This window comes from Trichoplax adhaerens, genomic scaffold, assembly GCF_000150275.1.
Source record: "Trichoplax adhaerens TRIADscaffold_40 genomic scaffold, whole genome shotgun sequence".
Classification (NCBI taxonomy): Eukaryota; Metazoa; Placozoa; class Uniplacotomia; order Trichoplacea; family Trichoplacidae; genus Trichoplax; species Trichoplax adhaerens.
In genome coordinates this window covers 158,651-173,770 of record NW_002060980.1, presented here as the reverse complement: position 1 = coordinate 173,770, position 15,120 = coordinate 158,651, and the positions used below count along the sequence as shown (strand labels likewise).

The 15,120-nt window shown below is 29.8% G+C and overlaps 2 protein-coding genes across 2 annotated transcripts in view; both read right to left on the bottom strand.

Annotated features, from left to right (window-relative positions):
• Positions 1-2,892: 2,892 nt before the first annotated feature.
• On the bottom strand, positions 2,893-4,634 carry TRIADDRAFT_62295 (uncharacterized protein; the record flags this gene model as incomplete). Its single annotated transcript, XM_002118216.1, has 3 exons — positions 2,893-3,284; positions 3,463-3,840; positions 4,403-4,634. The coding sequence occupies 3 exons, from the start codon at positions 4,632-4,634 to the stop codon at positions 2,893-2,895; spliced, it is 1,002 nt and encodes a 333-aa protein (XP_002118252.1).
• An 8,425-nt stretch (positions 4,635-13,059) lies between these two features.
• TRIADDRAFT_62294 (uncharacterized protein) overlaps positions 13,060-15,120 on the bottom strand; it is a gene marked incomplete at both ends in the record, with an annotated part of 3,700 nt that continues 1,639 nt past the window's right edge. Inside the window, 4 exons of the mRNA XM_002118215.1 lie at positions 13,060-13,190; positions 13,614-13,681; positions 13,843-14,230; positions 14,605-14,949. Of these exons, the coding sequence (XP_002118251.1) occupies positions 13,060-13,190; positions 13,614-13,681; positions 13,843-14,230; positions 14,605-14,949 (932 nt within the window). The remainder of the gene's footprint in view (positions 13,191-13,613; positions 13,682-13,842; positions 14,231-14,604; positions 14,950-15,120) is intronic.

Here is a 15,120-nt window from a genome sequence, read left to right as displayed (position 1 = left end):
GTCACGATCTAATCCATGATGTGTATCTATTTCCAGATTTAATATTCGAAATTTATAATCAACCCTTAGAGTAATACTGTACCGTGTTTTAAATACCATTTAGTACAGCATTGATCTCAATAAAGGCTACCATTTAAATAGCCCATGCAATACTATCATCACTCATTTTTTTATATTGAATAGGTATAAAGAAATTGCCGGATATTAATTACACGGCTGAAGGAACTAGTATGTAAGTAAATTATTCATAAAGTGATCAATTTAATTGTATGTACTAATTATACATTAAGGTAGTATATCCAATTTACCTAATACCGTTAATTGATTCAAGTAAATACAGTAATGTTCGTCGAGGATCAATTACTATGTATTATTTCTACTTTTCTATAATACTAAAAATATAAAGAAAGGTCAAAAATTTTCGATTCATGAATAATCAGCTAAAGATTTCAGTAGTTTCTATGTTGCTATTTAACGTACCGAATTAGCTATAGCTAAAACGATAATTCTAATTTTCAGGACCAGTCTCATACTTATTGACACAGGTTTACACTAATGCAAGTTGACTACATTTGTATAATTGTAAGCACGGATGCTGAACCATTAGTCCTACTTACTAATATAAATAGCTAAAGAATAGATTATTATGTAAGAATGTATAGCTTATCGTAAGGTTTATCGTATACTATCTAAGCGTAATATATAATGCTTTTATATCTACATAGTATTAACCATATTAGCTTTCATCAGCAACAGTAAGTCATCAGTTTAACAACTAGACTATATTTATGAGAGTTTACTACATAGAATACAAGAATAGGATAATGTCGGTACTTACTTTACCATAATTTGTCAATACTCCACTGTTGTACCCAATGATTGAAGCTCATAATGTCAGAACTACTTTTAAACATATTTTTTTGCTGTATTATAGTATACGTCTCTTTATAAATTGCAATAAAATTTATAAACCATGTAGCAGTTCAGTTCCGTATTGCTGCATTAAGTCTATCTGAAGACTTAACCATGGTCTTACTACTATATGAGTAGATATTGCAATTGGTAGATTGTAGCAATATGTGGCTTAGATATGGCTGCATATTTCAACATGTATGACATCAGAGAAAGGTAATTATGACTGTCTTCAAAGCTTCAAATTGCAGGATTATATTTTACTTCATTGCCATTATCATCAACTTTTACTATATACACCGTTGTATTCTTCATATTATTCTTTCTACTGTCTTTAATATTTGCTAGAAATGACCAATTTTGAACTGAACTATTAACACAATTCATCTAGATACAAGTAACAGTCTATTAACAGAATCTCATTAACCCATGCATCTACAGTATTCTCAACTATACTACAGATTATATACCATTATCGATATCGACAGGTGATGGATTCAATCTAACTCGATTTTTTTCTTAGATACGATAGCAAGTTTAGTATAATCAATCTACTATCGTTATAAGAAGAACGGTATAATAGGGCTTCGTACTTGTTACTCTTATGCTACCATATACTCCTAATGCTAAGTTTTTAATAGGACAGAATCTATAATTTTCGTACGATAACCCTTAAACTTGTAGCAACTAATTCAAGACAAATAATGAAACTCTTTTTTAATGCAGCTATGCTATCATGTTAATAATTTGTTAAGTATCCGCACTGAACTGCAAATAGAACACGAATTGTGATAGGGTAGAATAAAGTTTATGTTAAAGACCGCATTTATAGGGATTGCATATAAACTCAAGCATTTGCCACCCTAACTATCATCAATTTAACAATCAAGGACTATTAATTTTTTCTGTTCAGATTTTCTTACGTTGATCACTTTATTCATAAACTCTTACGCCATGGTGACAGCGAATATTTGTACGATCTACATAGTCTTTGCGAATCTAGGCTATACGACAGTCTAAATGTTGCTCTATTCCTTCGATTGGTACTCGCTCATACACACATTTAAATACAATTTTATTGAAATTGCTATTTTAATGAAGGTGTTCATATAACGAAGCTAGCTAGACACAATGTCTTACCTTCAGTAGTATTATTAATAACTGAACTTAAGCTATCTTGAACTGATAACTCGATAGCCTTGTCTTTCGCGATGGAAAGGATTAGCAAAGTAAACGAATAGTAGTGAAATAATGACAGCAATGACTACAATGGTAATAACGATACCAGCTACAATGCCTGGTGATAAAGAAGCAGATTTGCTTATGCTTGTTACTGAAATAGATTTGCTCACGTCTGTAACTGAAGTAAAAGTGGTTGTTAGTAATTGCTCCCGGAACGAAAGCCAACGTAAATATAGAGCGATATCAATCATTGCTAAAGCCGTCATATGTTCATGGCATCCATCTATAATTAAATGGAAGCATAGGTTTCAAAGGTTAGATACTACTAAATGAAAGATAAATACTAGTATTCGCTGTTTAATAGAAATACATTTTACCCTTAGTTATTGATAATTATCGAATCAGTCACATTGTAACCTATGTAGTACTTATGTAATTATATAATTAAAAGACTGACTAATAACGATATGGTGTAAATAGAATAACGAATTAATAGTAAAAAATTCATTTTTAGATCGCCACTTCATATAGGCGGATAATAAATGATAAAGCTGTATCTGTATTACCTGGTGAAATTAGATTAGCTAGTAGCTTTCGGGTTTTCCTAAGATGATAGATGTCACTTATGCCACCGCTACTTTTGGTAGAAGAAATGCAAGTTATGCATCGTTAGCAAATGTTACATTTCAATTTTTAATAGGATTTTAATTTATTAAAGAGTTCTCCGTAAACCAATACTAGAATAGCAATGCTATTTTTTAGATACTATTGTTTCATAATTTATGGCTAATAGATAACCTACTTCCTAGCCAATTTGGGGTGTAAACTAATATATTGTCCATGGTAGGGCGAGAAACATCCATCTTTGGTTCGCCATTTTAGGATCATAGATAAAAATTCAGGACGAAGGAACTGCTGGTAGCCACCAGTACCTCCACAGATATAGATCTGCTCTATGAATAAATCTTGCATCTTTCCAGTAACTAAACCTTTTTCTAAAGCTTTCGTCATTTGATAGTAAATACGAGTACACAGAGCCTGTTTTACTTTTTCAATTCCACCTAAATTTTGGCTGAGTTGATTCATTTTCTCAGTACAGTTAAATTGCTCACCAACAAATATTAATAAAAATTGATGAGTTATTATGTAGCCCTCTGTACTAAAATCCGTCAGTCCACGCCAGCAAGAATCTTTAACAGTGTGTAACAGAGCAGTAAATTCGGTTACTTCGTTTCAATTAATCTTTTATACGTAGATATATTAGTATAGCATAGATAGACTATAGAGTCGTACGAGCATTTTGAAATTGCGAACTAAATTGACTCAATAGGTATAGTAAAATATTATTACGCCCAATAAATGACTTACCGTTAATTGTACAAACTGGTGGATGACGTAGTCCTCCACCCATCATATCCCACAAGCACTGATCAGATATTTTAATAAAATCTATGGAACTATTGCCACTATTATTAGGAGTATCTTTGACCAACTCTAACTTGGCTAATCGTTCAGGGAATGGGAAAGATGTATGTAGCATTTTACTATGCTTCATATATGCTGAAGAATTACGCCCTGATGTTTCTTCGATTCGCTTTGAAATTCGGAGGGCATCTTGATAAATTTGTTTAAGACGATCAATTTGTTTCTCTTCCAGTTTCGATTTTCCATTCTCATAGCTGTGAATAGTCTGTTGGATTAATGCTACATGTCGGATTGATGAATAGACAATAAAAGTATCATTAGCTATTACAAGATTACATTTTATACGTTAAGAGATTCTTATAGCCCTTCTAAATGATTATTGGTTAAATATTAAAATGCTTGCAATTCTCATATAAGTACAATAATATTAAATCGGCTTGCAGGTAATGATACCTTTTAGAATTTAAGTGCGAGAAATGCAGTAAAGTTGTCTAAATAATGACTATAGATGACAATTTTAAGCTAGCCCCATTACGACGTCAATGTTATCGTCAAACATCGTAGCAAGGTGTTAAGATGCAATGATCAGTTACAGTTATCTCAAGCTTTTACAGAATATCAAAAACTAGATGAACGACATAACGGTCATGTAAGTATCCTAAACATGCAATAATGTGTAATAGTTAAATTGTTAAACACATGGATATAAAGTATTATACTTAGAGTTAACACTTTGTCACAGCTTAGGGTATAGTTAAAGGTCATGGCGTCCATCGATATTATCAAGCATTTTTCGATATGAAGCTTTTTCATATTTTCTCTTTGCTGATTACGATACAAACAGTGATTGAAGTACAGTACAGTAGTTACAAATCCTACTTACCGGTTGTAACTTTTAATCCATAGTAGGCATCTACGATAATATGTTCAGCATTCCTTTCATAGTATTGAAGTAAATTTTCTAAGGCATGCATCATTTGATTATAAGTTGGAGGAGAGTAAGAGCTGCTGGTGATAGTATTACTTACTGCAACCGAAAAAATAGGTAAGGCAAGGAGAAGAGGAGTAAAAGACACCAGTGAGATTTTAAATGTTCTTTTTTTCTTAATATCCATATTTTTGAAGTTAAATGACTTAGTGTAGTTTATTAATATGTGATAGTCTATCTTTTGCTCTTCTTAGGATCTCTAGCATGCATTTTCTCATCAGTACTCAAATTCTTGGCGAATCTAATTGTAATAGAATTTAGAAAGCCTGCCAGGTATTTAAGGTATTAGCTATACTTAAAATGTATTATAATTCCTCGTTATTTCGCAATTTGATTGTATTAGTAAGTAAACTCTAAATCATTTAGGCATGAGATTACAATTGCTAACTTGATTAATGTGAATCAAGTGGTAGAATTTGTAAAATAACATCTATGAATTTTCATAAAGGCAATATCTTTTCATATCAAGAATATATTCATAAATTATATTCGTGTATAATTGTTTTGTAAATAAATATAATTTACTTAGCATAATAGTTTTTGCATTATTCTATTTAGGCAGACGATATTAAATTTTTATTAAAAGATTCATCTATGGATGCTATTAGTCCCAAATAACAAATGAATATCTAACATCATCATTTACTTTAGCTGTCTGAAAGTCGATTGTAGCGAATCTATTATCATTGAATCAAGTAGAGTTTGTGTGACTTCTATGGACAAATTACTTTCGTAATAATAATTTTAACTAGCATACCTTCAATACTATTGATCTTAACTGCTTTAAATTGTATAAAATATAAGTTTAATAGCATATGCTATAATAGAAAATAATTTCATGATACGTATACGTAAAAGTGAACATATAAGATATAGTATAGAGCTAATATTATTTGAATCATATTTAATGAATTATATTTAGTGTACTATAATAAATAAATCTGAGTTTAAAATAACTCAAAGACAATCTATTAGGAATATGATGCACAAGCACTTTCCTTCAGTTATGTCTACTTTTGCAGTTATAATAAAGTAACAAGCTGATTTTATACTACCCGTATAATAAGAGAGGTATTTTTAAGAATGATATCAGTTTATTAAAGTAACAAATATCATTATCATCTACAAGACTTTAGCAAATTGAAACGACAGTGAATGAAAATACTTAATTATTGTGTCTAAAATACATTACGTTTTCATAATCAGAGGATAAATAATTGAATCACAGTATATATTACTATATCTTAAATAACGTTATTTCAGCTGTTTAGTCTTATTTTTAGCTTCCTCATTATTAAGATTTATACCATTAACTTATAATTAATCAGAATAAAGCCCAAACAGCATCGACGTTATCTTCTGTTTATATAGTTATACCCGGTATATGCGTTAAATAATTATGTATTAGTAAATATCAATCGATTAAGAAAGTATTGACATATATCTTATTCACAAGATAACAAAAGATATTTTAATGCAATTTATAGCTGTATTTATCATTTACTAACCAGCGCTTATATATTACAAGGGAAAAAGGAAATCGAAAAAACAAATGGGAATGTGATATTAATTTAACGATATGTCGCTTAATATTTTAATTTTAATAAGGAATGATTGAATTGTACCATAACATCTAAAATTATACTTGGATACGGTTTACATTAGAAAATGTAATCAAAATGTGACTTTAATTTATCGTAATTTATGTAAAAATATGACGTAGATTTATCCAAAACGATACATATATATATATATAAATTAATTTTTCCTTTTTGCTCATTGTCATTACATGTAACTAGCACATAGATACACAATTATAGTCACCATAGGCATAATTCGATAAATTGTGTCATTTTACACATGGAATATAGATTATCGTTAATGATATTGAATCATGATCAAGATGCGACAAACTAATATTCAAAGATTCCTTTACTTCCCCCCTTAGTTGTAATAGTTATTCGTTAGTACTAAGTTTTCGATAAACATGTCTTCGTCGATGGCGAGAGAAAAGGAAATACATTATTACTGTTGAAATTATGATCATTATTACAACAAGGCCAAATCCAATAGCAATGCTATCAATTATATGTATAGTAATAGACACAGACACCCACTTCGGACTTGCATTCGTTAACATTGTCGTTGTTAATAAATGAGGCGATTGATTGCTAAGAGAATTCCAGTATAAATATACTGATATTAAGCCAAACGCTATTGAAGTTCTATGCTGATAGCAACCATCTACGATTTTTGTAAAAAAAATAAGCAGAGAAATTGCTATGGTAATCTAGAATATCATTTTAGACCATACCACATTAAATTAAAAGTATAAAGTATGCTATTGCTTCTAATGCACTATAAGTATATAAAATTACTTGTAATAAACTCTACTAATTCAGTATATTTCAATATAGCCATTAGAATTTAAGATTGAATAGTATTTTTTAATGCGGCATAATGTGTTATCTGTCTCTTCAGTTCCTATTGAGTAATATAAAATTACTAGAGACAAAACTACACGAACTCAATATTAATCATACGTAACCTATCTGCTAGAACTGAATACTAAATAATATTTGCTAATATGACGTCAAATAACTATTGTGACGATAGATTAAGTAAAAAGTTAAATAATGTAGTTAAGAGCTACAATATCTTTGATTCAGTAACCTAAATAACTCAAACTGACAAAAGGATTCACCTCATCATACTATATCGAGACCTAATTACTTGTGACAAACTATACTAACTCGATATTGCTCACAGGTAGCTTACCTATTAGAATGAGGATTAAATAACAGTTGCTAATATATTATTAAATAATTATTATCATGACGGCATATGATTAAGTAAGAGACTTAAATAATACAGTTAGCAGGTATATCTTTGATTCAGTAAGCTAAATAACACAAATTGACTAAAGGTTCACATCATCTTTCTATATTTCGTATCGAGATCTAGTTCAATGATTAATAGCAACAAATTTCTACCTGGTGTAATCAGGTTTGTCCGTAATTGATGGGATGACGATAAATAATGGCCAGCATTTCTAGTGCGACTATGAAAAAGAAGTATAATGGATGATTCTTTATCACGATATTGCAATAGTCAACATGTATTAGTTTACAAGAAAGAAAATTTACATCACTTTACGCAGAAAGTCGGATTTAGTACTTATCAAAGCTGATATGATCTATGCTAATTTAAATATTAATTTAAATACTATCACCCTAATAATGGCATACTTTACGATAAATTTAGGATGTAAACTGACGAATGGACCATAATATGGAGTAAAACATCCGTCTTTCGTTTGCCATTTTAAAATCATCGATAAATATTGTGGTTTTAAAAATTGCTCGTAACCACCCAAACCTCCACATACGAAAATTTGTTCTAAAAACAGATCCTGTATCTGGATATTTTTTAGGCCTTTCTTTAATTCCTTTTGCATTTGATGATAAACCTGAGTGCATAATATTTGTTTCACTCTTTGAATTCCTCCTGAATTTTTAGCTAATTTGTTCAATTTATCGGTACAGTTCAATTGTTGGCCATGGAAAATTGTTAGCAATTGATGAGTGATACTATAATAGCCACTGTGATAGTTGGTAATCCCTGCCCAGCAAGTATCTTCATCAATGAAAATCAATTTGAGTTTAGATTTACGTAAAGTTTAATTAAACTGTTTTTATTTACGCTTATTTCAAAGCTGACAAGAAGTAGAAGAAATGTAAGATTATTTTATGTAGGTGTCTACAGCTATGTTTAATTTACAAATGATATCAAAAATTTACCACTTATCGTGCATACGGGCAGATGGACCTTTTTCGAGCCTATAATGGACATTATACATATATCTGAAATGTTCATATAACCCGAAAATTCGGATAACGTTTCATCGCTGCTGACATTATAGAGTTCAGTAAAATCTAGCTTAACCAGTTGTTTAGCTACCGGAACTGGTTTCTGTACGATTTTTTGAAGACTAGAATACGGAGTGGAATTATTTGCTAATATTGGTTTAATTCGTTTTGATACAGCCACGATCCTGTTATAAATTCGCTCCACACGGTTAATTTGTTGAGGATTTAACGTTGACACTCCATTACGATAATCCTTAATGGTAGCTAGTATAAAATCTTCAAAAATAAAATATTTTATGATGATTTAAAATTTTGTTCAAGGTGTTCCATGTTTTAAGGAAGAATAAACAGAATTCTTAAGGTTAAATCGAGCATAGTAAGATTTTAAATTTCAATATACGAGCTTATACTTATATTACAAAAAGTAGGATGAAAATTGACCTTTACTGAAGGCTTTTGAAACTGTTATACTATATCTAAATTATAACTAGTTAATACACATCTCTTACAAGAGGATCAAGTGAAATGAAAGATGTTAACGAAATACGGAAACATGGGGTAATTTCGTAAACTGGTAACAAATTTTTATCATCTTTGGTGATTGTTTCTAAATGATTCTTAACGAATGCTAAGAACGATGCCAATCGATCCCATATACGTTGATCGCTTTGCTGAAATACTATAAATATGTACCAGTAAAAATTTGAAATTTGTAATTTTACCAATGATGCATTAGGAATTCTGGATGGTTCTGTCATGGACTACCTAACTAGACACATCATGGATAAATCTAGTAGTCCATGATTCTGTCCAATCGAAATGAGTATTAACAGTAAATAACTATCATAAATGAACCAAAAATAGGTAGAGTAATAATTTAATGAAAGATGATTATCGTACGGAGTTCGGTAGAACAATTTGGGATGTCTATGGCAATTTTTTACAATAATTTAATAGTACTACTGGATTACACCCATACTTTATGCAGAAGTTTCCTGTGCCATCATTCATCATTGAGTAACTACAATTATATAATCAGTGCCTGTATATCTTCTGTATAGTTCATGCTGTATTATCACAAAATTTAAATAAATATTTTAGTTTATTTGTTAAAGATTTGGCGATAGATAACATTTTCGACTATACACGATAAAAGTACTATTGAAGAAGGATTATGGCGAACCAGTGATACTGTATACTGTATTTTCATAAACGCTTAATCAATAAAAATCTAACTTTTGCGAATACGCATTATGTGCAAAATCCAAATGAATTATTTTAATACACGTATAACAAGGATACTGTACAGTAATAGTCAGAAATGATTTTTATCCATTTTAGTTAGTATGAATGAGCGAAGGTGATTCAATTATATTGCTCTAAAGTGTATTTTAAAACTGATGCAGTTATATTTCAGGACTTTATGGCCCTCTTAGTCTTGAATAAGAGTATATCGGTGACTAATTTCATTACAAGCTAGATGATAACGATTTATCTTCAATATCGTTTATATACCATTGGAGTCAGCGTTAAGTCAGCTGTCTTTCATCTATCATAGAAATTTTCTTGCAAAATTCACTGAGTTACTAATCATTTTAATTATTATTCATTAGTGTCTCTGTATTCGGTAGCTGATAATGCAATCCTTTACATGTTAACTACTAAGAAAAGCGAGAAAATTTAGAACAACGTTTCACGCAGTAAGTAATTTTTTGCTGATTTAGTTATATTACGGTAAGCTGGTTACGATTAATTTTACATGCGTTAATGATTCTAACTTAAAACCATACGAAAACTGACACTGTAAAACTTACATTATATGCTTTTACCACTTTTAGTAGCCTAAATAAAGGAGGTATGACTTAGTCTAAGGTAAATTTACATAAATAATCCCTATGGATTTACGATTTTCTACCATTTTAGCTTGATGTTAGTTTTCTAAACCACTCACTATGGATTTGAAACTGTACTCTAATTCCATGGAGACTACGATTACAATCGTCTTGATAATAGTTTACTTGCAAAGTGTTTACGATGTTTACGACTAACAATATAACTAAACGTATTTACTACAATCATATACCAGTACTAAATTGATTTGATATCGACAAGTTATTAAAATTATTTAATTGAGGGTCAAAATATCAATTCCTGTGTTAATCTTAATAAATATATAGCAGTAATTAACTATATAATATTACGTAGGATCGTTAGAAAGAGTAAACTTTTCGTCATTATAATTTAAAACACCTTCAATTTTCATACATTTGTTTGCCAGATCCGTGCTACTAGCTAGATAACTATCAATTTAAAGATTGAAATAATACCTTCGCTTCTGATGAGTCCATAATACGCGTCAAATATGATGGATTGATAATGTTTCTCGTAGTAGTAAATCAATCCTTCTAATGATTTAATTATTTGATCATTAGCTGGAATAGGATAATGATAACTTTTTACAAAAGTTGCAGCGTCTGTGTTAGCGATATGAACAGCCAAAAACAGCAAAAAAAGTAAATTTATGCCAATTATCGTTGTTGATTTCTTGATATTCATCTAATTTTGGGGAGAATACAAGTTTCAAGTTACTTTGTATGAATTATTACTAATAAATGAAATTGAAGTTTTTAGATAATATTAAGATGCATATCTAATTAATCATGTAAAAGTCTAATCTACCAAGATACGACACCATACCTTCCGTAGGAGTTGGCTATCTTTGGAAGTTTACGGAATGTGAGAACGATCCAACAACGTTGGTAGCTGTAACTTACACTATCGAACTGTAAACTATAAGATCATAAAACTATGAGTGTATTATGTACTCCATAGACACATCAAGCTATTTAAAGTATTTTATTGCTATAGGTACATTTTAGCAGAAGATGATGTACCAGGAAAGCTAACTATCGACAGGTGGTGTTGATCAAAAGTTAATCGAAATGGGTCGTAGATGGAATAACTATCGTGCTAGATAAATTGATATTCAGATAATTGTAACGAGCTTTTGATCTAATTATTGAAGACATACAAAAGTAAGACAGTATTATAATCGGTATATAGGATAACAATTAGTCTTCTACTTTATACTGAATGAAAACTATTCATAAAGATTTTATTAATGAAGAATTAGCCGAAGGGCATCTTATTTTAATTAACGTATTCAATCACGAATAATACCCTAAAACTTTTATTCTCCCTATAAGTAATTCTTCAATTGTTAAACCAACAATTCTGTTCCAGCTTTTATTCTTCTTATATCAATTTTATTTGTAACTATTCATTAGCTAATATTAATAGCATGTTCACGTGATATTAATAAATAATTCAAGTACTTTTTAACGTCGATTAATTATCATCGATATCAAGCCTAATCCTTGAATGATTTTATTGGCACCAGTTGAATTATTCCATTCTAGTGTAAAATGCTGGCGCAACTTTCAGCTGTACTTGGTAATCGATCAAATATCGACCATAAGATACGGTTCAATTACAAATTCGAAAAGTCTATTTTATGAATCACACGTCCTTTTACCATGAGCCATCAGGTTCTATCCTACTATAAGTATTTAATTTGTCATTTAGAATTGATATATAAATCAATTGTACATACTTCATATTGGCTTACCAAACTGGCTAAAGAAGAAAAAGTTTTACTCGTATTAATAATTGCTATTTACGGAGTTATCCAGTATCATAACTATCAATAAACCCTCGCAATCACTCATGATTGCGAAAGAAAATCTCTTCGCTTAAAAGGATTAATTTATTGGACATGATATCAATGTCATAGAAGGACAAATTGTCAAGGGAAGGCTTTAATAAATAGACTACTTAGATTACTATGAATAAACATCGCTATTCCAACTGCCTTGATAAAGTATTGCATGCTGCTTAATTAAATAGATAATATTGACTGACAGTTAGATTATAGGTAAACATTTAAGTAAGTGTAAATCGATGGAAACGATATAAACATTAGATATCTTGCGCTACAGTACATAAATAAAATGTCAATTAAATACGGTCTGACGATATTGTTATTTAGTGAGAAATAGAATTGTTTCAAATGAATAAGTGCTATTCCTATCTCCATATTAGTGGTTGAAAGTGTAACATCAATCCAATAGGATAATATTTAACATATTATATGTAAGAAATTAAAGTCTTATAACTTAATTCATATCCAAAAGTTTTAAAAGTAATTAATTGTGCCAGCTATTCTTCACATTTAAATTTATTTCGTTTTGGTACAAATTAATCCGTATCGTAACAATTTAAACAGGTTTAAATATACCTTGAATAGAGAGTCATATTTATGTATAGCAATTACAAAATTAGTTTTAGAATTAATTATCCTTGTCAATAATACATGTAAAAGGTCTTGATATAGAAAATGATAATAACTGAATCCGGTAAATTGCATCCTTTTCTATATATTCAATTTCATTAACTACAGTGAACCACGATCGATATATGAGAAGCTAATACTTATTAATTACAGCCTTAATTTCCCTTGCCACTAGTAAATTTTATTCTTCATAGTTAAGTTTATGATAAGGATAGGCTTTACCACGAAAGGGGCATATATAGTACATGGTTAAAATAATAACGAAGACCATAATGACCGCTAATCCAATTGCAATGATTCCAAATACAGTAAATGCTAGAAATAGCCTCCTACTACTTGTATCTTGTCGATGTCAATGTAGTCATAGTTGATAAATGCAATGATTGCTTTTTATGCGAATTCCAATATAAATATATCGATACATCAATCAAAGCTACTGAAGTTCTATGTTCATAACAACCATCTAGAATTTTTGAAAGGAAGAAACATAATCATTTACAATACTAATTTAAGATATCTTTCTATAGCATATTGTGCTAACAATATAAAATTTATGGCTCCTAATATTAATACTAAATGATCATATGCAATTACTAGCGATATGCCTGCCTAATTCATAATATACTCTATTTAGTGGGGTTGAAGGATGTTATACAAGATCTAGTATTATTTAAAATGGCCAGCGTGCTGATATGCTAAGCAAATCAGTTAAATAGCACAAATAATAACTATAGTAAATCTAAACAAAAGCTATAATATCATGAAAATTTAATTACAAAACTCGCAATTCAATTCTACAGAAATTTTCATAGATAATACTAATTTAAACGCGTTACATATCAATAGTTAAAGAGAAAAAGCTGTAATTTTCCTAGTCTAATTTTACCTGGTGTAATCAGATTTGTTCGTAGTTCATCAGTTGCAGAAGAATATTGGCTGCTATCTCGAGTATAACTATGCAACATTATATAATAAAGGACTCGTTATAAGTTTTTAATACTTGACATATGTTAGTTCTTATGATTGAAAATTTATAGTAATCATCCCTACTTTAATTCGATATAATTTATGGCTAGTGTGATAGTATTAGCTATTTTAATATAGTAGCAACATACTTTTTATTGAATTTGGGGTGCAAACTAATAAATGGACCATAATATGGTATAAAGCAGCCTGCTTTAGTTTGCCATTTTAACATCATCGATAAATATTGTGCTTTCAGAAATTGTTGATAGCCAATCCAGCCTCCACATACAAAAATTTGTTCTAGAAATAGATCCTGCATCTGGATATTCTTCAATCCTTTCTTTAATTCTTTCTGCATTTGATAATAAATTTGAGTACATAGTACTTCTTTTACTTTTTGAATTCCTCCTAAGTTTTTAGCTAATTTATTCATTTTCTCTGTGCAATTCAATCGCTGGCCATTGAGAATAGTTATCAATTGATGTGTGATTCCATAATAACCTCCATGGTAGTTGGTAATGCCTGTCCAGCAAGTATCTTTCAGCAATGGAAAAAAACCAATTGAATTTGGATTGTATATATATACAGGTTGCAAGTAATGGCATACATCAACGAAAATCAATAAATGGCAAAAATATGTCACGCATGTATAATGTAACTCTATCTGTATTGAACTTATAATATTGAATCTGTAGTAAAATCAAAAATAAAATTCAACAAACGGCCAAAATATTTTATCTATGTATAATGTAACTATATCTGTGTTGAATTTATAACATTGAATCTACAATAAAATTAAGAATTAAAATCAACAAACCGCAAAAATACGTTATATATGTCACGTATATATAACGTAACTACAGTAGTATTGAATTTGTAATATTGAATCTATAATAAAATCAAGAACTTACCACTAATTGTGCACGGTGCTACATGGAGAGCTTTTGAGCCTATGATATTTCCTATACACCAATCTGAAATATTCATATAGCCCGATTTTGGAGATAAAATTTCGTCACTGCTGACATTGTAAAGTTTAGTAAAATTCAGCTTAACCAATCGTTTCGGTACTGGAAGTGACCCTTGTACTATTTTACCAATTGTGTTGTATGCCATAGAGTTATTTGCCAATATAGGTTCAATCCGTTTTGAAACAGCAATAATTCTCTGATAGATTTGTTGTACACGATTAATTTGCTGAGTATTTAAAGTAGATAATCCATCATGGTAATTCTTAATGGTCGCTCGAATAAAACCTTGAGTAAATAAAATCAAATTTAATCAAATTACTTGATGTAAGATAGACTTTAATAGCTAAAGTATCATGATATAAAACATAACAAAATACGCTGCAACTTTTTTCAGTATATTGTAATGTAATTTTTGATAATTTAATATTTAAGTGTTATATTTTATTGTAAGAATAT